We start from the raw sequence: 27,756 nt of genomic DNA on the forward strand, positions 1-27,756 counted from the left end.
GGGAAGGAAGAGAAACAAAAACAAAACAAAACAAACAAACAGAAAAGCTCTGATTTGTCATGGTGTATAATTTTCCTATGGTACCGATCTGGATCTGGACTCTTGGCCTAACCCTAGGCCAGTCAAGGCGGCTGGGGGTTGGGACAGATAGCAGGATGAGGTATTCCACGACCAATTTCTGAGGGTTACATCTTCTCTAGAGTAGCTGAGATCAGGGGCTTAGGCCTGTCATGAAATCCTGAACTAGATCAACCAAAACAGGCTCCAGGGAACAGGAGGGGAGGTGAATTCACACTGTAGTCTGGGTGGGAAGTAGACACCATGCCCCCGCCGCAGCTCAAGTCCCACCCCAAGTGGGCCAAACAAGACCTTAGCCCTTCAGGAGCTAAAAGGATTTCTTTGTTTTGTTTTTAGGAATGTTGAAAGATATCTTCCCTAGCTTGGAATATATCCAAAATGTGTGTTAAAGCACAGTCTCTCTGGAGACTATCCTGTGCTAATGAAAGATTTAAGATTTCCCTGTTAGCCACCACATAATTTGCAACTTAACTAGTGACAGATAAATGAACTAGGATGGATTTTTTTTAATTATTACATTCTTAATATATACATGAAATTTCAGAAACCTTACAGAAATGCAGCATTCTAACAATCTAAGGAAAGAAGGGGGACCTTAATAAAACAGTGTTTATGGGGTAGCTGGCTGCCTCAGTCAGTAGAGCTTGCAATTCTTGATCTCAGGGTCATGAGTTCAAGCCCCATGTTGGACATGCAGCTTACTTTAGAAAAAAAATAATGGGGCGCCTGGGTGGCGCAGTCGGTTAAGCGTCCGACTTCAGCCAGGTCACGATCTCGCGGTCCGTGAGTTCGAGCCCCGCGTCAGGCTCTGGGCTGATGGCTCGGAGCCTGGAGCCTGTTTCCGATTCTGTGTCTCCCTCTCTCTCTCTGCCCCTCCCCCATTCATGCTCTGTCTCTCTCTCTGTCCCCAAAATAAATAAAAAACGTTGAAAAAAAAAATTAAAAAAAAAAAAAAAAGAAAAAAAATAATAACTTAAGTTTTAACAGTATTTTATGTGCCATTATCTTTTTATTGATATGTCACAATACAATGGCTACTAACACTATTACTGGAGCATTCCTTCTGATACCAGGAGTATACGCATTAGAAGAGCCTATTTTTGGGGCGCCTGGGTGGCTCAGTCTGTTAAGCGTCCGACTTCAGCTCAGGTCACGATCTCGCGGTCCGTGAGTTCGAGCCCTGTGTCAGGCTCTGAGCTAATGGCTCAGAGCCTGGAGCCTGCTTCTGATTCTGTGTCTTCCTCTCTCTCTGCCCCTCCCCCGTTCATGCTCTGTCTCTCTCTGTCCCAAAAATAAATAAACGTTAAAAAAAAAAAAAAGAAGAGCCTATTTTTTGAGCTTCCTCCAAACCAAAATCATCATTGTTTTCATTTTAAGGCTAGTTGATACAAAAATCAATGAATTTATTTTTTCCTTATTTGATTGTCATAGAATTGCATAAATATAGCTTCATAGTAACAATTCCTCCATTGGAGGAATCATTAAACACATATCTAATTGTATCACTCACCTACCTAGAACTGCTTATGGCCCCACACGTTCTAAAGTTGCACTGTCCAATATGATGGCCACTAACAGTGTGTGTCTATTAAAATTTACATTATAATTCACTAAAATCAAAATCCCTCCATTGCACTGGTCACATTTCAAGCGCTCAGTAGCTAAAAAGAAAAAAAAAAACAAACTCGAGGGCTCAGGAGCTACATGTGGCTGCCATATTGGACAGCACAAATATCAAACGTGTCCAAGATCACAGACAGTGATCAGTGGTTTTGAACAGCATTTTTCTATAGGATGGCTAAAAGCCTTTGGCAAAACAAACAAGGCTCTTAACACCCTAGTCCTATCTGCCTTCCTACTCTCCTGTCTGGCCTCTTTCTCCAAACTTCCCTACTACATAGCCCCCTAACCCATTGCTTACACTAGTCTCTCCGGGATGGCTCTCCTGTACTTCCCACCTCCACTACATCAGTGAATTACTACTTTTCCTTTAAGACACAGGTTAATCATGAGCTCCTCCCTGCAGTTTCCCATGATCCACTTTCCCACTCCCCACCACTATAAAGTCAATTGGCCCTTTGAGTAATTCCGTAACCGTTTAATAGTTTTATAACATATTCGTCACTTATTAATTGTTCTCAATAATATATTTTACTGACCTATACAATATTTGATTATAAAACAGTTTCTTATCTAATACTAATTTCATCTTTAGAAGTTTTATGAAATAATTATTTTTAACACTAAATGTGAACCTGGATCCCACCCTAGTTTGAAATGTAGTTCTCAAAAAACACCCCTGTAGCTTCAGCGCCAGGGTGATCTGAAAGAATGCGGATTGAACCAGGGAACAGAAAACCTGAATCAAATCCGCAGAGGAAGCCCTAACTACCTGTGTGATCTTAGACAAGGCAACTAACCTCTCAGTTTTCTCATTTATCAAATGCAGATTTTGGCCTGCTGATCTCTGAGAATTCTCTGAGTCCTTCCAGGACCTCTGTCTAAGGAGGGAGCCAATGGGAAAATGGAGGACAATGCCGAGCAGTGCAATTGAGGGGGTGCGGGGTGGGATCAGAACTTCCCACTCTTCATTATGAAGCTTTGGGAAGCTAAATCTAAATTTCTGCCTATTCTTCATACATCCATACCAAGCTGGGTAACTCCAAGGACTACTGCCTCGTTCACGCCACCAAAGCCGCCATGTTCTCAGAGCCACGTCAAGAGTCATCACCTGATAGCGACGTACCTACAGCTGGGCCCTCAGACGTGCTGTGTTTGTGATTCACTTTCAGACACTAGAATTACTGGGGAGGACTCAACACTAAACAAGCCAGATACCACTATTCCCCCCAAATCAGTACATGGCAGTCTCCTGAGATGTTCAGACCTCGGCTCAACCATCATCTTCTTAGAACAGCTTTCCCAGACCATGCGCCAGGCCAGTTGTCCTTCTTAACACTACCCCGTTTTGTGTTCTTTATAACATTTACTGTTATCCTGTTTCCTTGTCTATTATATGCCCATACACACACTAAATGATAAGCCCCACCAGAGCAAGACTATATCTGCCTTATTCACCATGGTTTTCCTAACACTGTAGTAATGACTCACACATGGTAAACACATAATAAGCATTTGATGACTGTTTGCTGAGCGAATGAGGTCAGCAAAATTATGGCAGAATCACCCCTACAGTAAAACTCCATTTGGTAGCATCTTTAAACCTGCCACTATTCCCACGTTTGCCCTCTAGCACTGCAGAGCTGTTTGCAAAAATCTTTTTACTGTCCTGACCTTGCTGTGTTATACGCTAATGAAGCTCCATTCTCATATATTCCAGTGAGCACACTCTCTTCCTTTGGCACTCTCTTCATACTTCGCTGTCCCCTTAGTAGGCCTCAGTGGGGCTTACCAGCCTATACTGTTCCCTCTTTGCTTGGAAGTCAAGGGCACAGGAGCTGGGTCCTGATGGCTCTGTGCATATGGAACAAAATTTTGTACCTCTGACTCCATGACTCAGAGCATAGTGAGTCAACCAAGAGTGGGGGGTCCAGGGACCAAGACAGCTCCAGGGACCTCAGTGGCACCCAAGTGGGATCAATTAGGTGTTTTTCATGAAGACTTTTGAAAGATAGAATGAAAAAACCCAGAGACTAGGAGTCACCAATCTCTAGAAGACATCACGAACACTTACCTGTAGAATTGCCCATTCTGAGATTTGGTTGTCCCATTCTTCCTTTAACTCTGTGAGATATAATGGTTTTTTCTAGTTGATTTCCATTGCTTATAATCAAATGAACCTTAACTGATACAGGCAAGAAGTACTCCATTCCACTCTATATCAAGTGACTCTGTCACCAACATCCTATCTGGCAGATATCACTGTAGTTAGAAATAAATTAATTGTAGTTACAAATAAACTTACACCTTGATTGAAGTTGGCTGTTCAGCAGGAAGCTGCCGGCACACTGTAAAACGTGGGAACGTGGATGAAGGCTACCAATCCAGAAAGAACCGAGGTTGCTGGGGAAAATTGTACAAAACCAAAATGATCAAATTTGATGGGAATAGCGAATAAGACTTAATGTTATAATCATCTACATAATCAGATATGAGAAGCTGGAAAGATCTGGCTTGTTGGCAGTGTAAATGGAGAAGACATGAGGGTTTCAGCTGAGTCTAATCTCCCAATAAGCTAACATGATGAGCACTAATAAACTGATCAAATTTCCAGATCTTGATAGGTAATGATGACACTGCAGTCTGTGTGGATTAAATATTGTTTGAAGTATTGTGTCTAAATCTGTTGCCATTCTCTAAGGGTGACATTGACTAGAGATCACCAAGGGGAGGCCTCTAAAGAGGTAAGAGATAAAGCGTAACCCATGTGACAGGAGGAACCATTAACACAATCAGGGGTGTTTGGTTTACAGAAGATAAGGTTTAAAAAGTGCAGTTCCTTCATCACAAATTTAAAGACCAAACACAGGAAAGGAAACCTTCATTGAAACTCAGTAGACAGAAGTAGGAACGGTGGAAGAAAATGGAAGGGAATCAGAATTTAATCTAAAACATAGCTTTCTATCAGAATGTTCCAACAACAGAATAACATGTCTAACCAAGAAGTAGGCTACCTTCCCTGGATATATTCTCCCCCAGGCTAACTCTAGATATTTTAGAACGTGCTCCTGCATTGGTTGGATGAGTGGCATGGATGACATCCCAGGCCCTTTCGATACTAAAATGTGATGCTTCCCAGGCAGATCCTATCACTCACTGGCTGACTTGAGCAAGGAAGTTAATTCCTCTTGGGCTTTTTAGCCTCATCTATGAGAAGGAGGAGACTAAATCAGATGGTCTCAAGGTTCCTCAAATTGCAAAACTCTGTAACTTACAACAGAGAGGGAATAGGACGGCTGAGGAGGGAAGGTAGGCTCGCAGGGTAGGAAAGATGAGAGAGAGGAGAGAGGACAGGCTGATGTTTACAACAGGAGAGAAAAGAAGGAATCAAAAATTGGAAGGAGAAGGATGAAAAGAAAATGGAGAGTTTCTGACTTTCCCCAGCCCCTCCTCAGTCTATTTAATAGCTCCAGCTCCACCTTCGTCATTGTTCAGCTATTTTGATAAATTTCAGCTGGCGTTAACATAAAGCATGTGGTTAATATCATAGTTTTAACTTCCAATTCAATTTTATTACTGAAAGCGTCTTTTTTTCCAAACAAGGATTTCTCTGAGACCCACTGCATTTTCCTTTTATATTCATCACATATTGAAGGTTTCCAGGAGCCCCTAAATTTCCCATTTATGCTGATGCTCCCATTTGGTATGCTGAGGGTACTTCATCGCCATTCGTTATGAATGAGCTACAACAGTATTGCAACAGCGCTCAGCAAACAGCTCCTGACTTTCAGGTGTCATTACATGCAAGTTAAACTAAATGGATGAATTTTTAGCAGGAATAATGTAGTTCGTGTTGACATTATTCACAGCTTTCCCAAGAAGACAGGTATTAATCAGACAACATTCGTGTAGGTCTCAGTATATAAATATTTGGGCGTCTGGCTAAACAGTGCCCTAACCTTTAAAAGGCATATAGACCTTATGCTTTAAATAGGATCATCAGTATAAAGGACAATTTAGGACAAATAAAAGGAAGAATTTCTTTGCACAGGAGTATGGATGTATATGGAACCCATTATCTCAAGAGTTTAAACAGCATACAAATAAAAATAGGCCCCCAAGAAGGATCTCAATAACTCAGTAATCACAAAGTTCTGTGAATTCTTCCTTCAAAATCATTCATGCATCTGTATCTTCCCCTCTACTTCCACTGTCTTTACCTTGGACAACATACATTTACTGAGGCCTAGAGGAAAATTTTTTAAATATGGAAACTCAGGTGTCATCTCTGGAAGTTTATAATCTAGAACGTAGGATGTGGTATCCAACACGAGATAAAAAGAAAAGCATATAGGCACATGCTAGGTGTGCTCAATGGACCGACAAACAGTGATTACTTCAGAAATTAAAAAGAAGGAACCATTTCTCAAAGCAGGAAGACTTCCTGGAGAAGGATGAATTTGATATGGCCATAAGGCATGGAATGGAAACACACAAGCCATTAAGGATGAAAACTCTATAAACCAAGACATGAAGGCAGCCAAGGATATGACACAATTTTGAATAATGCAGCTTTTTAGGTGGAGAATACAGTTCATATCAAAAAGCTTCACATAGAGGAGCACAAAAATAATAATTTAGGAACCAGATATCGGAAGCCTTTGACAATCAAGCTACTGAGTTGAGATTACTCTGTAGGGGGGTAAGGAATCATCAGAGCAAGAAATTCTGACAAGAAGCAATAAGGACCCAAGTTGAGATGTTGAGAGCAACAATGTGAATAAAAAGGAAGGAACACTCTGTTCTATAAGACACTCTTTTCTTCCCTTCTAAAACCCAATGCTGCTGGATTAATCTTCCTTTATCGTTTTGCTGATCTTCCTTCCACTTGAAGGTCCCCGTTGCATCCCACACCAAGTCCAAACTCCTCCTTTTGGCATCCACCATGCTCTAGTGTCTTTCACAGACCTGGTTACAAACCCATTTGCCACTTACTCTCACCAGGACCCCTCCACCGTATTCAACTAGTCAGGGGCACCACTATGGCACCCAGCACATAACACCCAGACTTTAAAAGCATCGATTTCTACTATTTTTATAAGTCTTAGATTAACCTTCATCTAATACATAGGCATAATTAAAACACAAATCATTTCAATTTACCCGAATCACAATTTGGGAATAAACCTCTATGAAAAATTTATCCTTCATTCTTGGCTTTAGATGAGAAATTTTAATAACGAATCTTTCCCATCAAATTCCACCAGCTTTCCATAAGGCCAAGGGCTCCTACTAGTCACCAACCCAGGCCCCCTGACAGCCCCCCTTGCCCACTTGCCAGATACTTTTCACATATACATAGTTTATATTCTCATATATATATTTAGCCCCTCCAAATCACTAGCACAGAACAAAGCACAAGGTGAGCAATAGATACCCATAGATTGATTATATGATTAATTTTTATATATGGATGTTAACTTTATTCTAAGTTACTGAAAGAAAAGGACACTTGGAAATATTCCTGTATACCAAGGGGATAGATAGCTTCAGAGTTCCTCAGGATCTGAGAGCAAGATCAACCAGTTCACTGGACTAACAGAGAATATTTCATTCTCTTATTTTGCAGGAGCCCATGAGAAGGAACAGAAAAGGTGCAGCTGCTTGGAGCACAGCCATTGTGATAAAAGCCTCCCACATCCAGCCTGAGGAGAGACACCCAAGTCCTGCCCATTTAGGTGAGGATATCGGTGGCTTATGACTAGCAAGCCCACATAAAAACTATTTGATTCTCTTTCACATGTATATGCCATGTGTTACAGGACGTAAAATTGGGAGCATACCCTCACTTTCTACTGAGGCCCCAGGACAGTAGGCTCCAACGAATCCCACTCTGCAGTGGAGTCTCAAACCACGTAAGCAGGTCTAGCAGAGGTGGGGGAAGGGTGGGAGTAGTTTCCAATCACCCTTGGGGTTTGGTAGAGAGCTCAACATTTTAGTGGAGAGGTCTACATTTTAGTATGAAGAGAGACAGAGATAATGGCACCATCTACAAGGCGCTTTGCTCAACACACTTTTGGAAAAGCGGTAGAGTTCCAACCAAGGGGAGATGAATTTGCCTGTCATGGGAACTGCCAGATGAAAGATTCCCAGTGCCAGGGAGGTCTCCAAAATTTCTGTGGAAGTGCCCACCACAGAGGCATCTTTACACATCTACAAATATCTGCAACCATTTTGGTGGCAGTCAAGTTAGACATGTTTTCCTCTGCGTTCCTCTGCTCTAACCCTAGAATGGTCAGAAGTTATGGCTAGCCAATGCACGTATGGGGTGGGAAAGAGGTCAGGAGGTACAGGTCGACAGAAGACACAAAATAAAAGTACCATGCACTCTTCTGGTGGAGATTCGAGCAAAGCAAGGGAGCAGCTTCAGTGTTGAATGCAATTCAGAGTTTTGATTATTACACAACTACACATATCCATAACAGAACTGCACCTGTTTTGAGAGACTAAAGAGACCCCCAACTATTCACCATGCAAGAGTAAGCAGATAAACAATGACACTTGCCTAAAATTTCACCCAGTGTTAGGGGGGCAACTAGTCCTACTGTGGCTAACTTTGCAAGGTCAGTTAAAAAATAATAATAATAAGTTGCTTTATAACTGTACCTGACATGTCTGCTTTTATTTAAAAAAATTTTTTTAACGTTTATTTATTTTTGAAACAGAGAGAGACAGAGCATGAACAGGAGAGGAGCAGAGAGAGAGGGAGACACAGAATCTGAAACAGGCTCCAGGTTCTGAGCTGTCAGCACAGAGCCTGATGCGGGCTCGAACTCACGGACCGTGAGATCATGACCTGAGCCTAAGTTGGACACTTAACCGACGAGCCACCCAGGTGCCCCAGTGACATGTCTGCTTTTAAAGTACTAGCTGCATATGTATAAGACCATCTATAGGAAAGAGAGCTAACAACAATAGCTATTCAATTACAATGAATTCAAATTCCTCATATCAGGGAAGGCTTGAAGCAGGAGAGGAAAAAAGTAAAGAAGAAGGCTTATCACCTACCTACCAGGGATTTCTCCCTCTATTTTTGTGTGCAGAGATCAGGTTAAGTCCATACATGCTAATACTTGAGCAAAGAATGCACCACTAACATCACTCTGCTTCCTATAGGATTAAAAGCTGGTAGGTAAAAGGAATAAACTTCCACGACCCCATAAGAAAGCCAGTTTTATTGGATGTAGTCTCATTAATAAGTTAAATACATTATAATACAGAAAAACAATATAAGACAAAGAGGAGGTGAATGTACCTCACACTCGAGAGGTACATACAAAAGATTTTGTTGGGCAGCGTAAGACTGCAAGGGTGGAGAAAAACGCAGTATACCAACCATGGGCAGGATTTGGGATTCAGATCCATGGTCTGTGTGTCAAGGAAATGGGAGCTATTTGAATTACGGGGCTATAATTCCATCGAGAGATCCTGAGGACTGCATAAACCACTTGAGCTTACAAAAATTACTACCCCATATTTCAGTCACTTGTGGTTTGTTCTATGAGTAATTTACTGGCTGCCTCTGCACAGTATGTCATGTCAAACTTCAAACTTTGGATATTTCTTAGCAATTTGATTTGTCTTTTACCCGAGGATGTGTCCATTCCTGTAACCAGTCTTCATTGAGCATTTACTATGTGTATCATGCTGTGGAAGAGGTGGAACGTGCGGTTCCCTTTGGGCTTCCACCTACTGCACACGAATCTTAAAGTTATCCAACACCCGAAATTGGACACTCTACAACCACTGGAGAGCCCTGCCTGGGGAATAAATACCCAGCAACAGCAAGTAAAGCGAATGGTTGCTAAGGATGCAACCGCAAGCGTTTGTGGGCGGTGCTCCATCCTAACAGTGTCCCAAAGCTAATATGCACTCATAGGAAAAGCTTCGGGACAGTGACTTGCAAAAGCTGCTTTTAAGGAGAAGGGGTTGATCTAGCTGATGCTAAGACATAGGGCACATCCACCCAGTCAGCCCACACCACCTGCCTCCGAGCAGCTGGTGTAATGCCCTGTCCTTCCCTTTTAACTTCCCTTTTAACACAGATGTGTTCCACGTCCATTTTAACTCTTTAAAGACACCTCTTTGCCTCCTTTATCCCTTCAGCACTAATGTCATCTACCTGTCTGAGATGCTAATGGTGGAGAGAGGGTCCTTGACAGTGGGGGTTGTCTCAGAAAGATGAGGATCCAGCCGTACTGGTGCTCCTTACGCCTATTACAACTCAGATCACATGGTCTGTGGACCACCATTTTTAAACCTCCAGATTCCTGAAAGCCTTGTTAGCCAAAGAAAGACACTGTTTCCTCCTTTCTGTGCTGGGAAGAGGGCCCCTCGGGAAGTGTCATGACTTGGAAAAGTGAGTTACCTTCAGGACTGCGAGAGCAGGGGAACAGTGGAGAGAGGCACAGTGGGCTCCATCTCTTGCATTCCTGGGCCGGAAGGACTCTCCCCACCACAGGGTCCAAGCCAACTTATTTGTCCCTCTCTTGGGGTATTTATCAGCATTTATCTTTTACCAGAGTTTTTATGTGTTCATGTCTCACCTACCGCTGAGGGTAGCGTCAGTGTCTGATTTATCATTCTGTCCCCCACCACGTCAGGAGATGAAAGAGAACACCTTTCTCCTTGGCTGTCTCTCCTTGGGGAAAGTCTGGCAAAAGGAAGCACTCAGCAGAGAAAACAGAAAAAAATCAACTACAGTCAACCATTTATTATCAGCGTAAAGAGACACAAGATGCCAGTAAAAATTTTTTTTGACACAGCATCATTCCTTCAGTGGTGGAATGACAGGTAAAACAAAGTGGCAATTTCATATCTTGGTAGATCTGGAGTTTGGTGTGTGAAGATGGGAAGGGCAGCGGTGGGAAATACGGCGGGTGAGGGAGGCGGGTTCCAGGTCACGGAGAGCCATTTGTGCCCGTACTTGGTCCTGAACGCTACAGAAGCAACACGGACAGTTTCCCTTTTTGAGTAGCTTGACGGCGTTGGCTTCGGCGGCACACGTACTAAAACTGGAAGGATACAGAGAAGACTAGCATGGCCCCTGCACAAGGATGACGCCCAAATTCTCGACTCGCCTGGCAGCGAGGTGGAGAATGGGTACGGGGGAAGCAGACCAGAAGGAAGGAACCTAGTGGGAGGCCGCAGCCCCGGAAGTTCAGGCCGAGCTGAGGAAGGAGATGCATTTAAACTGTTTTCAGGAAGCAGAAGCCACAGGACTGGGTGACTACAGGGGTCTTGCTTAGACATTCGGTGGCTTGGAAACACTGAGAAATGGTAGACTGGGAGAAAGAGAATTGACAGCTCACATCTGGACACGTGGAGACACCCACAGGTAGCGTCCCACGGGCATATGCGTACGTGGGTCTGGAGAATGAGGAGCAAGGTCTGGGGTGAGAGGTGGAGACGTGTGCAGCATCTGCTTATAGGCAGTGGAGAACCATGTGTGCGGTGAGCTCCTCTGGGCAGCAGGCAGTAGACACCCTAAGAATCCTGCCTTTTTCAGTCATTCGCCCAGGAATTCCCTCCGTGAGGAGTCAAGGTGAACGAGGTGTGTGGGGCCAATGGCCATGACCACCAGAAGCAAAGCGAATTGACCAGGGAAACCAGACAGCTCCCCACAGAGAACCAAAGTCTGTCTGAACATGGATCAGGGACCTGATGACAGGGTCTGTGTGTGTTCTGTAAGAAGGCAAACCCCACAGGGCTGGCTGGGAATGATTCAGGAGAAGTGAGTTAAGTCAAGCCATTTCTGGTTCAACACAAGCACCCTGCATCTTCACAGCCTTGTACTCGAGAGGTTGTGTGGTCTGGGGGTGCAAATGCTAGAATGGTGTAGAGCTAGCGGGCACAGCGGTTTCACAGCCAGGCTCTTAAACACAGACCGTGCACTTGAACCCCAGCTCCGCTGTTCACTTGGCAGAGATCCGGGGTTAAGTTGCTTAAACCCCTCTTTGCTTCAGTTCCTCATCTATAAACTACAGATGGTGATGATGGTGACGCTGAGGAGGAAGGTGGTGGCGGTCCTTATGATGGCGGCAGTGGTGACAGTGACAGTACCTATCTCACCGGGCTGCTGTGAAGGTTAAATGAGTTGCTGCACATAGGTTGCCAAGAACACAGTGCTTGGCACATAGTAAGTGATCTGTAAATGTCAGCTATTGCTGGCTGATTTGGTCACTAAATTCCTCTTTCCAACACTATGAGAATCAACAAAGCAGGAGGTGGAATCGGTGTTTATTGGTATTAAGTGGTATTCAGCCATCGGGAACAATGAAAAGGTTTGAGCGAGGAGGGGCTTGAAGATCAAACTGCAAGACCCCTCATCTTATATACGAGGACACCAGGGGACATGGTCAAGGAGTTACTGAGAGACTAACCCTAAAGACAGTGGAACATACAAATGCAGGGTGCTAAAGACTTTTGTTTCAAGTTACTTACTTATTTTGAGAGAGAAACAGAGCACACAGCAGGAGAGCGGCAGAGGGAGAGGAAGAGAGAGAATCCCAAGCAGGCTTCATGCTGTCAGCTCAAAGCCCAAGGCAGGGCTCAAATTCACAAACCGCGAGATCATGACCTAAGCCCAAATCTAGAGTCCAACACTTAACTGACTGAGCCACCCAGGCGCCCCAGGTGCTAAAGATTTTTACTCTCTCTCTCTCCAGCCCATTTGCTTCCACTTTTACCCCCTTCACAAGTCCCAGCCCTGCACCCCCTACTGGTTCCTCACATTCAGCGCGGCTAAAATCAAACACAGCTTTCTCCAGACCGGTGTCCCTTTTCCGCATTTCCTACACCTGGCAGCCCCCAGCTCCCAGCAAGACCTCATTACCTTGGCCCTCTCCTCCCCTGCATCCAAGACTAGGCCTGTCCTTGTGCTCTGTGGCTGGCATCTCCCCCTGCCCACTCCCCCTGCGCCCCCTGCCCCACTTCTGACTTCTCTGGGAACCACTGAGATTGCCCAGCTGCTCTGTTGCAGCCTCCTCTCTGTGGTGTCCTGTGTCCAGGTTGTCATCAGATAAACCTGAATTAAATATCCTCTCCTCGTGAGTCCCCTGCTCAGAAAACCTCCTCACCCTTATAGGGATGACTTCCACACAGTGTGGCCCAGGCTGCCTCCCCACTTACCTCCCATCTTACACTTGTACCACTGGTGAATCTGGACTATTTGACATCCCTGAGCAGCCCTAAGATTTCCACTATTTGCCTTTAAATGCACCAGCTAGTTGGAGGGAGATCTGTGAGGGTGGAGAAGGAAGCAGCAGCACAAAATAAACGTGTGGATACAGTAGGGCTGGGGAAGGGGTCCGGGGCTGCTCCCTGCCACCCACAGCCCTTCCCTCAACTCTCCTTCTCCCTTTCGAGGCTCCCTGTGCCGCTGTTTCAATCAGGGTTTACCTGGATACATGTTGAGCATGAGTCACTTAGGGTGTCTGCCCATCCTGGGTAAGGTGAACCTTCAATTCTAACAGGCCCTCAACTGGAGAGGACCCCTAAGCCTTCACAATGAGTGCACCACCATGAAAACAGACCAGGTACCTCTTGGACACACAAGGCAGCCACACTGTGAGGGAGGACGCTGGTTCTCTTCCCTTCATTTTCCAGAGTTTGCTTTCATCCACAGCAGAAGCGACTTTAACCTTGGTAGGTTTCAAAAGAAAAGTCTGTTGCTAATGGGAACGAGCCCAGCTGGGAAGTGTTTAATGGGTGCTGACAGTGGCATCCTGTGCAAACAAAACAGGCGGCCCCTGAGAGAGCCAGGACACCAACTGCTCTGCCTCTCCTCTAAAAGGAAAGGAGGACAAAAATATGAAAAATCAAGTCATGGAATATTCAGGACAACTGGCAACAAGATACTTCTCTTAACACTTCTGAGAGCACAGCATGTTGGAAAGGCAAACACCCCCCTTCCTTCTGATGCCTCTGAAAGCAAGGAGAGCAAGCTTCCCTAGTGGGACAGACACCAGGCTTGAGTCCAAAACCCCCATACAAGTTCTAGAAGGGTCCGGAGCTCATTTAAGTTGAAGTGGATACACATTGTCTCAAAGCATTTTCAATTATGGGCCTATGTAATAAGGGTCTATGTTAATAAGCAGTGCTGAATGGTTGGGATTTATTAGTCAAGAGAGAATGGGGGTCTGAAAGCCAAACTGTTACCTCTAGAATGTGGGATTAGGGGGTTCTCTCATCTTCCACTTAATAGATAGTCCCACGGTTTGGGAAGTTTGGGATTTTAGACGTTACCTTATTGCAATCTGCCCTAAATGCTAAGAAGCTAATATTTGGATAATAGTTGCTCAAATTTCTAGATAGGATTTCAAACACCCTAAATGTCTCCATCAATCCTGACATGCCTTTTTAGATCCAGCTGTCTTTCATGGTTCATCGCCAGGCACATATGGACAGAACACTAGGAAGTAAGATTTGTATTTCTAAAACCACTGCAAATCAATGACTTGAGCATGTCTTAGCCACTGTACCCTAATTTACCCCCCAAGCCTCTTTCCTCATCTACAAAACGGACATCACAATTACTTCACTGGAGAGGTACAAAAACTAATTTAGACACTATTAACAGAAGGGGAAGTTGCTCTATCATCAGGCCTCATACCCACAGCAAAGGTCTTAGCGTGTGTCCTGCTCCCCTCCCCCTTTTCTTCTCTCTACTAGTGGGTATCACTCCCCAAAAGCTCCGAGGGGCACACTGGGCAAGAACTAAAAGGCAGGAGAGGGTAGGAGAGCATATTCAAAGACCTGTTTTCTACTTAAAAAACATTCTGTTGAATTTCTATCTGAAAATTATATGCCTAAAAAATTAATTACCTCTGCTTTAATTATACAAGAACCTTACAAGAAAAATATCTTCCCAATCATCTAAGAGACTACCACTTAACAGTATGTTCTATGCAAAGATTTCAGATTTTCCTCATGAGTGTAAAGTTAAAACATTCAAATCTGCAAAGAGAGAAGCAAATTGGAATAAAGACATTCACAGCAAGCTATTTCATAACCATTAGTTATCATTTACACATCAAATACATACAGCATGAAGACCAAATGTACAGAATTTCCACATTTATATACAGTAATCAACATAGTGCACAATTCAAATCTATCTTACAATCAAGTATACAAGTTTAAATATGGCTTTATAAACTACTAACAATAACTGTGCTAAAGTAACTCATAGGTCCAGAAATAAACACTGGAATGCCACCTCGACATTGAGGCCCTTGTTCAGCAAGATGCTATTCATTGTGTTTGCAAAACAGGTGGTGCAGGTAAATGCTTCCGGGCAGTGTCCATCCATCAGCCCCCAAGCAGCTGAAATGTGGGCTCAAATTATACCAACATTGGTCCTTCCCATCTCGGATCTCTGAAAATAAATCTGTGCACCTTCCACACATTTTGGTGACATTGGATTATAAACAAACAGAAGAGAGATTTATAATCAGTGAGATGTTGGTTACCAGGAATTATCAAAACATGCTTTTCAGATTGGTATTGAAATTCTGAAGCAATGCATCCCATATTTGCATTATTTGCTTTTTCCCCTATCTTTTCTTATTTTGCTTAAGTCCATGTACTGTGAAATCTTTCAGAAATTTTCAAAACATTCTAGATCATGTGGTCCCAAAAACAGAATTAAAATAGCTCTTGTAAAGGGGACATCTATTTATTCACCATTCTCTTCCCCAACCCCAAATGCCCATTTTAAGTAAAAATACTTACTTACATACATACATACATACATACATTCGTTGACCTAAAATCATGCGCCCATGCCTATTTTACATCCACTTTGCCACAAATGTTACATACACATTCTTTAATCAGTTGCAGCTTTCTAGGTGCTGCCTGTAAGTACTCCTTGCCCCATTCCCTAAACTCTACTGAGTCCAGAACAACAGCCTTTGAAAATTTCTATGTTTGCCATGGTTTTTAATGTACACATCAGTACTGCATATGAGCACACGGTGTGTGTGTGTGTGTGTGTGTGTGTGTGTGTGTGTGTGTGTGTGTTTATAAATAAATATGCTAAAGGGCATGCTCAGAAAGTTTTACTGATGAGGCGAATGAGCACAAAGGTTTGGAGACCACTACCTAAATACGAATGATTTGGGGTGTCTCCACTTAAAGGGCATCTATAAAACAAATATACGTTACTTTGTACATTTTATACTCATGAGATGGAAACCATATGCCACGAACCCTTTTGAGAGAATAGAAGGAAGTTCCAGAATCAAAGGAACTGAGCAGAGGCCATCGCTGTCAGCTGCTCTCCCATTTCCCAGGCTTGGCTTCAGATGGCACAATCCCAGCACTTGAGCATATAAATTAAGACAAAGATCAACATTATTTCAGTGCTTCCTGCACCAGTCTTTCATACATCCACAAACAATCCTTCCCTACAAATTGCATTTGTTTTTGATTTGTAAACCTGGATTTTGTATTATGTTACTGATGCCACCCCTTAGACAACTTGCGAGGTGGCTGCCACGTCTCCAACACAGCCGTACCACATGCTGCCTGAAGAGGCCACCTTTGTCACCCTTTCCTTCTCCCCTCCCACTCAGTGAAATCTTAGTATCGCCAAATGAAGGATTCAGACCCTCCTCTTCCCAGCCATCATTACCGTTTGAGTCGTGAGACACGCTGCATGATGCACATTCCTGGGGAAAACACATGTTTACAATAAGCATGATCCCATGAGACTGATCACATGAGGTAATCATTTTGACAGGAGTAACACAAACGTGTCGCCCCTACTGAAGCAGAGATTCCTTGAAAATTTGATACTGTTTTTAATCTTATTGCTGCAAAAGAATTCAGATACAATTTGTTTAAGGTAAAAATACAATCATCTGGACATGGTTTGTGTTTGAATAAGCCAAATGCGATCTCTTGTGGAGAGCCAGAAGCAAATATGACAGAACACTTTCAATTCTGAACAACTGTTTAAAGGGAAAAGTCCACAGATTGTTGTTTGGGGTTTGTTTTGTTTTTTAAGAGGAGGGGGATGGTAAATATCCAAAGCAGTTCTCTTTCCTAGCCCTCCACTGTACTCCCTCTGCTACCTGTTCAGCCACAGCTAATTAACATGGCAATTCAGCAGCTGACTCCTATTGGTTTTAAAGACATAGGTAGGTGTATAAAATACTAAAGAAAGATCAAAGGTTTAAATATTATTGATAAATGAAGGTTATTCTATTCCAGAGCCATAAAGTAAAAAAAAAAAAAAAAAAAAAATTGCTTGCTATGGGGAGGGAGGGAGGTGAATGGTCATATGTAGCAATACTACTTTTTATAAAATTAACCAGTATCATAAATATCTATTGCTCTACAATTAGTGGATTGTTTCAAAATATGAAGTTGTAATTAGGGACAACCAGAATTTTTTAAACTTCATGAAGGCCATCACGTTCATTGATGACATTATTTAATTGTGTACAGAACACCAAAGTACTGTATCAATCTTTTACTCTAACTTGTTTCTTCCACTAAAATGATCAGGAGTGTGGGTGCTAGCTAGACCACATTCATAAGTTACTTTATTACTGCGATGGGACCCTTTATCTATCTACACGTTTTACAATTTGGGGCAATAATCTTCTTGAAATTTGAGCATCACCACTTTGTCATAATCTAGCCAACAACATAAACTTCAGAGAGCCTTGCTGTGGGGACAGGTTCCCTGCCTTGGCAGGAGCCAGCATGGTTAAGGAGGTCCCATTGTCAGCCCCAAAAGACCTGAGTCACTTTCCTTTAAGCGGTTTTTTAGTTTCCTCTGTAACCATCTCTAAGGAGCAAGGCCAGTAAGTTATCCATTCCAGTTATCTTATCCTAAACATTAAGGAACTGTAAATATCTTTTTTTTTTAATGTTTATTTTTGAGAGACAGAGAGTGAGCAGGGGAGGGGCACAGAGTGAGGGAGACACAGAATCCAAAGCAGGCTCCAGGCTCTGAGCAGTCAGTACAGAGCCTGACCCAGGGCTTGAACTCAGGAACAGCGAAATCATGACCTGAGCTGACATTGGACGCTTAATCGACTGAGCCACCCAGGCGCCCCTGGAACTTTAAATGTCTTTAGGATATCCTTTAAATTCAGGGACTAAAAACTCAAGTTTCTGGTAAGGAATTCAAATGAAGAAAATATTCATCATCTGTTGACATTTACTCCTGGTACTAGCAAAAGAGCTCTGGGAAAGAGGGACCTCCTGCCCCACCTACCAAGGGGATCCTTTCAAACTTCACCCAGTTTCACCACTGGAAGCAACTGAAAAAAGGTCAAGCACTCCACAATCACACATTAATTGATGGCTGGACCTATTAAAGATGTGTTGCCAGAGTTCAGCATTCAGACTTGGAAGTATTTGTCATCGAATGTATTTTCACTGGTTCTCGTTCAACTTAAACAGCACTGCACATAAAGGAGAACAAAGGATCCTGGATCATAGTCAGGAGCAATAAAAATAACTTCACCCTGTAAAAAAACAAAAAGAAGAAGAAGAAGAAGAAGAAGAAGAAGAAGAAGAAGAAGACGACGACGACAAAGAAGAACCTGAGTAGTTACCTATCAACAAAGGCACCATCCTTTTATTGAAAACACACTCAACAGTTATCCTACGAATGAATTAATGAATGATGAATACAGGAAAACTTGACTGTGCCGATCTTTTTCCTATAAGGAAAAATCCAGCCTCTTCTCTCCTACCTTAATAACCCTAGGCCAAAGCCTACTCACGCAGAAGTGGTGGGTTTGAGGCCTGAAATGAAGCTTACCTGGCCCTGAATTAATTTTGATAAACCAACTTTTTGGATGGTTAACAGATAACCAAGAACAATAACAATAAAACCTTGTCAGTTTCAAAATGCCAAGCCTGTCAAAACAAAGATATTCTCTCAATTAACGTAAGACAGCTCTTCTTCCTTCCTTCCCTGTCACTCAACGCACACCCAACACAGATAATAACAGAGATTGCTTTTGCATGCACATCCCATACCAATTTTCTACTCTCTGCATATGTCAAAGGCAAGAAAGAATGAACACTAACAACAGTAGCTTTTAAAGACTCTTTAGAAGGCTTCTTCCACTGGGGTCCATGAGCCCCCTAAAGAATCCATGGATGATTTCAGGTCTCTAAATCCGAAGTTACATGTAAAATTTTGCATATTTGCATATATGTATTTTTCTGGTAATAAGGTATAGGACTTTCATTAGATTATCAAAGGAATCCCTGACGCAAACAGTTTAAAAGCACTACTTTCTAGTGTATGGCCTGCTTTCTAGGCATACCTTTCCCATGCAGCCAGCAGGGAAGCCAACGATGTGTGCTGTGTTTCTAGAGGAAGGGGAAATTATAATGAGCTGGGAAGTCTTCTTGCAGAACTGATGAAGTTGGGCCTTGGGAGGTGGGCATGAGTTGGGCCAGTGGACAGGAAGGGCAGGGCTTTCAGGAGGGAGGCTAGCATAAGCAGAAGCAGAGTGGGGACATGAGGCATGTTTAGGCAATGGCAAGGAGACCAACCAGGATGCACTGGATGGCTCATATGGAAAAGCCCTGGGAGACATCCCAGGAAACAAGATGAAGGAAGAGCTGAGAATACCAGGGCCCAGAGAGTGCCCTCATCCTGAGGCAATATGGCACCCCATCAGGGCCAGAAATTCTTTTAAAAATTAATGGTGTAGGGTGGAATGGATCAGGGAAGTGACCAAGCATTTAGAAGAGGCCATTGCATTAGTCTGGGCAAAAGCGGATGCCCTAAAATCAGGGTGTCATGTCTGTTCTGTTCACCCTCTAGATCTCCTGTGGATCTCAGGGCCAGGAACAGGATAGGTGCTCAGTAAATATGCAAGGAGTGATAATATGGCATAGATTCTTTAAAAGATAAAAAACAAAGAATATGGAGTCTTGGTGACTTGGTATCATTCAGAGTCTAGCAGTGCCTTGCACAGAGTAAATTCTTGAATTGGTCTGTACTGGGCTGAACAGACATGGAGAGCAAGAGTGGAAGATTCCAAGCACTCTTTGAGAGAGGCTGGGGATGTGCTGGTTCCATGAGCATGGACTGATTTCTCAGGGAATGTGGGTTTTAAAAAGAAACAAAGTCAAAGTAACGTAACAGCAAGAACCATCTAAGGCAAGGTGAAAGACTTCAGTTCAGGTCTTGCCTATAAATGAATATGCATGTGATATGGAGCCAATAAGAACCTCAGAGGCTCTCTTGTAAGGGGCTTTCTACAACTAATCCATTACCCAGCTATATACATTCTTATGATTTTATGTTTTCTCTTAAATAACCTAGGCAAGACCCATGAAGCTAAAATTCCTAGCTCTTCCCTTCCTTGAACTCTAACTATTTCAAGCAAACGTATCCTAATACCTAATGCCACAGGATGCACAGGCCGGGCTCACTGGAGAGACAGACTACAGCTATGATTCAAGTTCTTGTGTCTGTGGTCAGTCACCAGGGTAGCTAGCTCATGGCCTCAACAATAGCATCACTGTTCACAATTCATTATGTCACAACAACAAAATGGTCAACTCTGACAATATAGCTTACCTCTGCCTAGCTGACATAGGCAGATTAAATCACACTGCTGCTGCTCCTTAATCCTGATGAGTGGGGACGAGGGGCAAAGGGAAGTGGATAGAGGGGCAGAATTTATTTTTACACTGAGAGGTAAAAAATAAAACAAACACACAAACAAAAAAACCGGGCAGCTAGTGGGGCTTCTGTCCAACCAAAAAACATCTGTTAACATTAAAGATCACACCTCCTTAAGTCACTTTCCAGGAAAAAAAGAAACACAACTTGAATAAGTAAGCCAGATGACCAAAATGTCCCCTAATTTCTTGTTATATTTTCTTTTAAGTAGCACCTGTTCACCATATTGGAGAACACTTCAAATCTAGGGAACTTAGGAACAAACCAGGTAAAATGAAAGCCCTTCCAACAAAGACTACCTAGGTCATCCACCCGACAGTGATTTTGTCTTCGTCATTTTGTTTCCATAACCCACATTGGGAAGGTAAAACCTGGGTATATTCCAGGGTTCCAAATCAAGTTACACCTTCGGAATGTTGAGTGCCCAGTCATGAGCTGGCAGGCTAGTACCCAAGACTCCAAGTGGTAATGTCCATTCAAGCCTCTGAGAGAGGCACCTGGAAAGAATGACTTATTTTACAACTTCACGATGAACACTGGCTCTCTATGTACTTGCCCTGCAAGCAATGCACAGTAAAACGATATGTGACTCTGCACAGCCATAACTTAAATCATTCTTGACGCGAAGACACAACACGCTTTGTGCTATACAGTGAGAATAAATTGCAGGCAAGATTGCAAACACAACTTTTTCCAGCTATGGATGGGGATAGGTCAACTCGGTCTTTGTGCGGCCGGGTCCACAGCCTAGCTGGTTATGACATTCACATTTGCAAGCCAGAAGTTTCCCTAGTCACACAGAACTACCACCAGCTGACCTTGGAACACACGTGTTAGAGACAGGCGAGGTGAAGAGTCCTCCCAAGTGTCGCTGGAGATACAACACGCTCATCCATTCATATCTTCCCCACATTTTCATTAGGCACCAAACGGTCCTCTCAAAGATGAATGCTTTTAATAAGAAACTAACGACTGAGTTTCCTGTGCAATGAGAATCTCTAACTGAGGGTATCTCAGCATCTGTCCCCAGCTACACAGGTCCTACACTGTGGCTCCAATGGTAAACAGCCTCAGCAATTCTCCCCCTTTACCTCTTTGTGAATCCGCAGCATTTTAGGATTGTTTTGCAAAAGCCATATTCAAAGAGAGTCTTTTTCAAGCAAATACACAAACTTCTCAGCAGAAATTGCTGTCTCTTTTGAAAAATGTCTCTTTGGCCCCACCATGAATAACCATTACCCAGTGAGTCCGTTGAGATCAGAAGCAAAGCAGCTCTGCTTGCGGTTGTAAATCATAACACCGACTCTCCTAGCCCAAATCCATGGCCGTCACCCCAGCATCTTCACCGCATATTTCACTGGAAAATGTTCTAAGTCAACAAAAAGGATGTCTTCAGAGATAGAGCGCTTTAGTAAATACAGTAACCCCAAGGGTCCATGTGCTCTACAGGGACAGAGAGGGAGCACAGGGCAGCTACGGGAGATCCTTAAGAAACATTAAGATTTGTCCCCAGCATTGCCTTCCTCTCATGGGGCAATGGCTGAGAACGCCAGAAAAGTTGCATTAGTAAAACTGCATAGAGTCTACACTGCACAAAGTGCTTTGATACCTGTCACGTGATCCTCTTCAGACTTCATCTTTTCGATACGTCTTGTAAAATTTGTTTTCAAAAAGACATTACAGGTTGGCAAGCATCTGCTTAGAAAAATCAGTCAAATCCTTTCCCCTTCACCTCTACGAAACCCATCATATTCCTGAGCTTTATTCCCTTCAAATAAATCAAACACAGGCAACTTAACACTCGGGAGTCTACAAAGGACAACATTCCAGCGTGCGGTCAGGCAACGGAAGAAAGACGTCTGCAAATACACAGAACTGAAGACTGTGTGTAGCTGTCGATGCTCTGTGAAAGCATTTTCAACGGTCTTTCAGTAAAAGATTTCCATTCAGGCAAGATCACAAAGAAGAATGGTGACAGAATCCTAACTGCGCCTTTGCGTGTGTTTCGTCTGCTCGGCTTTGGCGAGTGACTGTGGCTGCTGTTGGCTGAATATGGAATTCCTCTGCCCTCAAATGTTCATACGCAGGAAGCACAATAAAGAATAAAATGTTGTGTTTATGTCACACCTCTTCCAAGAGGTGCTACCACATGAATCCTCACAACACCCCTGTGAGGTAGGTAGGTGGAGAGTATCGTTATCCCCACCTTACAGGTGGGGGAAATGAGGCACACAAGAAGTAAGGGACTCGCCCGAAATCACACAGCTAGTCACTGGCAGGACTGAGAATAAATCTTATACTGATTAGCACCTAGCACAGTGCTTTGCACATAGTAGGTGTTCGCTGAATATCTATGGATTTTTATTTCAATTATCTCAACATACAATATACACACATAAAATACAAGCAGCCACCATAGGATATTTGTCTCCTGGACATTTCCCCTGATGATTTCTCTCATTACTTGGAACCCCGGTGGGTGAAGGACGTTCGAGAATCCGTCTCACAAATAAGCCCTCGGGTTGAAGACGATCTACATAGACACAATCCGCAGACAATCTGCTCTTGCCCCTGCTCTGCCACACAGTGTTAGTTTTCTAATGAAAACAAAAATGGATTTCAGGAACCATGCTGACTTTTTTTTTTTTCCTTTTTGCCTGTTTGTTTTAAATGGAGCCATCCGAATGGTTCTGTGTCTCATTTGTACAAAAAGAAATAAGGCTGCTATCGTCCAGTTAGCTCGTGAGAACTGTGTCGAGCACGAAGATCTCCTCCCAGCTCAGATGGATTTCCACCTGGGAAATCGGACCAACCCCAGGGAGTGGCCACTCCGGCAGAAGAGGGTCAGCGTGGCCGAACGTCACTTGCACTGTTCGTGGTCTGTGTAGTCCTCCATGTCCACGTCAGAATCAAAGAGCGAGTGTCCGGTGAAATCCGTGTCTGGGGTTCTGGAAAAACTGTTCTCTGCTCCCTCATCTTCAAAGGTCTCTGTCCTTGAGTAAAAGCTGAAATCCAGCAGGGGCGTGTGGGTTTTGCTCCCTTCGCTGCTCTCCTCAGACTCATAGATGGTGTTGTCATCATCATGGTGCCACTCAGGCCAGAATTTCCTCCTTATCCTCTCACAGTACATGGCAAGGTTGATGAGCTCACCTGCGGGGTGGTAAGGAAAGCCAGGGTTAATTCTCAAAGGCAGCAATCTGCCAGCAGCTTGGCCTTCTGCGGGGTTGGGAAGAACGCGGTGGGGTAGACCTTAACAGTGTTTTTCCAAAGACAGACTATCAGATACTTAGATTTTCACACGCAGAAGAAGAAAGGCGAGTGGAAAAAGTTAAGTGTGAGTGGGCTGGGTGAGTGGGCTGGGTGAGTGGAGTGTGAGTGGGCTGGGAGTCATAGGGTGATGGTGGGGGTGGGGGTGGCGGTGGTAATTTATCCAGAATGGCAGCTCAACTACCATCATTGGGCGTTGTCGAGCATTTTAGTATTTTGTGTTTGCTTATCAAGAGAACTGGAACTTCCACTCGTTCATATTTAAATTAAGTTATGCCCCATGTAAATCCACCAACTGTCAGCGAGGTCAGCCAGCCAGAAGTAAGTCCTCATTCCACAAATATTGGTGGTGCTATTAAGGGCTGGGTTCTATGCCACGTCGTTGAAGAAAGGTATGTTAAGATGCAAATTTTGCCCTAAATGATCCTAAATAAAATGGATAATTCAGAATTGTCTACGGATGAGTGTGCCCCCCCAGGCACATTTAGTAAAACAGATTTTTTTTTTTTAAATAAAATTGAACGGCTATACTTATAATTAGGTTCCCAACTCAGTTACTGGGCTACTTCTTTTTCCTGTGAATCAAAGGAACACTTCTGTTAAGTTGCTAAAATTGTCCCGGCATTTGTCTGAAACGTGACACAGAACTGACTTTCATTTCCAAATTCCAAATGAAAAATAAAGAGGGTGAGTTTTTGCCTTTGATCCACCAGATGGCACTATTGCTTACGAATACATGATCTGGCACTCCCTTACCGGACTTCATTGCCCTAAGAATATTCCTTGGATTTTTTTTTTTTTTTTAAGTTATATAAACATCTACTTATTATAGAGGTAACCCAGGTTTTATTGAAGAATATTAGAAAATACCAAAACACAGAAAACAAAAGAATTACCAATAATCACATTCACCATATTAACATTTCCGTTTATATTCTTGGATATACATTTACATATATTTACATTTGCTATTTAGCATTTACTATATATTGTCCCTTATGCTACTTTTTTCCACTTAACAACATATAATGAAAAACTGTCAATTTCACACTATCACCTTGATAACTGCACAGCAGTTCATTATTCAGATGTACCATAGTTTCATTTTGTTTTTACCACACCCCCTTCAAGGCCATTTAGGTTGTTTCTACATTAACAGGTCTACTGACTATAGTCTTTAACTACTCTATTTTATTTTCTATCAAAGAAGGTAATACATTCTCATTTTGGAAGATTAGAAGTCTGTATATAGAAACGCCATAAAGAAGAAAACAAAAGCCCCCTATAATCTCGTCAATCCAAGGTAATCACAGTAGCGTTTTGATGTAATTTCTTTCAGTACGTTTTCTATTTATTGTCATTATTAATGTTTCCTGTTACTTCGTATGATGTGGTTATATACATTTTCCCATGAAAATTTTTCAAAACTTGATCGCTGTTCTGCTTACATAAGCACATCTCCTGTAAAATGTAACGAAGCAAATCCCCCTACTTCACAGATCCTATCAAGCAGTGAGCCAGCACTGGTTGCAGGTCACCATTTTCAGTTGTCTCAGATCATAACATATGCGCCCATTCTGATTGCCCCTTCCTCGAAGACTTTACACACACGCCCCGGAGCCAGAAGCCAAGGAGCCACAGGATTGCTCCTTAAAAAGATGCATGCCAAACCTTCACTTAGATCCTCCCTCGGGAAAGCAGTCATGAAACACCTCAGCAGGTATGGCTCCCAGTCACTGGTAACCAAGAATCGGATAAAGATCTGGAGGCGGCACCAAGGTTTGGTGGGAGGTGGTAATCAGAGATGGATTATGGTCACTTCATAGCAGGGTCTGGGGACAGCCGTGTTTGCCTCAATCACGTCCATTCCCTAGGAGCTGTTTAGGGAGCAGCTAGAAAGTCAGAATCTATTCCCAATAGCCACAGGATCTACACCATATACGATTCTATCCACTTCTTTTGTGGCTGTTTTTTCTACCACCTGTTTCTTCACTTTTCTTCCAGGAGAGCCGCCCTGCCTTTGTACTATGTGACATTAATACCACTTCAGTGTGCAATAATAAAAAGTAATAATAGCAAACATACAAATAGCCCTTACTGTGTACCGGGCACTGTTTGAAGTGCTTTTATGCATCTGTTGAATTAGTCCTCGCAACAATCCTATGAGGCAGGAACTATTATCATCCCCATCTGTCATGAGAACACTGAAGCAACAGAGAGGTTAATTAACTTGCCTAAGGTCACACAGTAAGAAAGTGGCAGAGCCAAGATTTAAACACCAGCAGTCTCCAGACTCCATGCCCTTCACCACGAACCACCTCCCTCCCTCCCTCTCGCTTTCTCTCTCTCTCTCTCTCTCTCTCCCCCCCCTCCCCCCACCTCTACTGGTGATCTCACAGCCTGACTTGAGAATTCATAGATGCACACTCCCTGTCACAGATTATTTTTCTCAAATTCTCTCTGGGGTACTAAGAATTATGAGGGGATAGGTGCTGCCCCTCAAAGATAATGAGTTGTCAAGAAGTGATCATTCTATCATGCAGTCCAGAAAGAGTTTGCTTTGATAAGCAAAAACTAGGAGCTCACATACCCATCCTCATTTCCTGCCACTGATTAAAAAAAGAGTAGAACGAAGAATGAAATTTTATGTTTGACTTTGCCAATTCTGTCTGGCTTTGCCAATTCCTTCTGTGCCTAGATTCTCCATCAGCGGACTCAACATGTCCCAGCCAAAAGAAAAGAAAAAAGTTGGCAGTAGAAAATGGCTTTGTGTGTGTGTGCGAGATATTCCTTTGTCAACACAAATGCCTACGCTGAGGATGTAAACTTTGTGAAATAATGGAAAAACTGCATTTTTGAAAGTGTACTCAATAATCAGGTAACAATTCATCCACCAAACTGGTAAAAATTAAGATTTGATAACATCCAATGTGGAGGGTCAGGCATTGTAAGCACATGTCTGGTGGAATTATAAGATTGCTATAACCTTTTTTGGAAAGTAATCTGATGTCATCTATTGAAATTTTAAATGTACCTGTTGGCCCAAAACTCCACTTTTAGTTCTCTATTCTACTAAAATAAAAGCACTAGTATATAAACATATATGTATACCAACCTCGACAGCATTATGTCAGTAAAAAAGAAAGAAAAGAAATATGGAAACAGCCTGAATGTCCATCAATAGGGACTGATTGAATAAATTATGGTGTATCAATTCTATATAATATTTTGCAGATGTTAAAAAGACATGATATTCTATTAAGTGAAAAAAGCAGGGCACCTGGGTGGCTCAGTCGGTTAAACACCTGACTTTGGCTCAGGTCATGATCTCGCAGTTCACGGGTTTGAGCCCTGCATCGGGCTCTACACTGACAGCTCAGAGCCTGGAGCCTGCTTCAGATTCTGTGTGTCCCTCTCTCTCTATCCTTCCCGTGCTTGCATTCTCTCTCTCTCTCTCTCTCTCTCTCAAAAATAAATAAACATGAAAAAAGTTTTTGTTTTTTTTTTTTTTTAAAAAGCAAGTTACAAAGTAATGTGTATAATGCAATTCTATTGTTTGGTTTAAAAGTACTAAAAACAGAGGTGTCTGGGTGGCTCGGTCAGTTAAGTGTCTGACTTCAGCTCAGGTCATGATCTCGAGGTTGGTGGGTTCAAGCCCCTCATTAGGCTCTGTGCTGACAGCTCAGAGCTTGGAGGCTGCTTTGGATCCTGTGTCTCCCTCTTTCTGCCCCTCCTCCACTCATGCTCTGTCTCTCTAAGATAAACATTTAAAAATATTTAATAAAAAAAATTTTTTAAGTTCAAAACAAACTTGAATGCTGTGATGAGGACACCACCTTCCCCTCATCTCCTTGAAGCTAAAGGATACAAATTTGTAGATCTCAAAATACAAATACCCACAAAAGTCATCTGAGCCATCCCCTTCCTGAGACCAGACCTCTTGCTGAACACGTCCAGACGGAGAACAGTAAGTGTGGGGGGGTGGGGATAGACTCAGATATTTCTCAAGGATATCCAGCATTTCTTCCACCTTTCAATTAATCAAATAAGAAGCAAAA

At 42.9% G+C, this 27,756-nt stretch overlaps 1 protein-coding gene and 1 pseudogene across 3 annotated transcripts in view; one reads left to right on the plus strand and one right to left on the minus strand.

The window, feature by feature from the left end:
- The first annotated feature begins 10,744 nt into the window (after positions 1 to 10,744).
- Positions 10,745 to 10,833, plus strand: LOC122220827 (annotated as a pseudogene).
- Positions 10,834 to 17,772: 6,939 nt separating this feature from the next.
- The window catches only part of FAXC (failed axon connections homolog, metaxin like GST domain containing), a 76,714-nt gene continuing 66,730 nt past the window's right edge, over positions 17,773 to 27,756 (minus strand). For 2 of the 3 annotated variants that reach the window (XM_042939424.1, XM_042939423.1), the window contains one exon: positions 17,773 to 23,581. In XM_042939424.1, coding sequence (XP_042795358.1) covers positions 23,292 to 23,581 — 290 coding nt within the window. In that variant the 3' untranslated portion in view covers positions 17,773 to 23,291. The remainder of the gene's footprint in view (positions 23,582 to 27,756) is intronic. The other variant, XR_006202722.1, reaches the window with a different exon arrangement.

Source organism: Panthera leo, chromosome B2, assembly GCF_018350215.1.
Source record: "Panthera leo isolate Ple1 chromosome B2, P.leo_Ple1_pat1.1, whole genome shotgun sequence".
NCBI lineage: Eukaryota > Metazoa > Chordata > Mammalia > Carnivora > Felidae > Panthera > Panthera leo.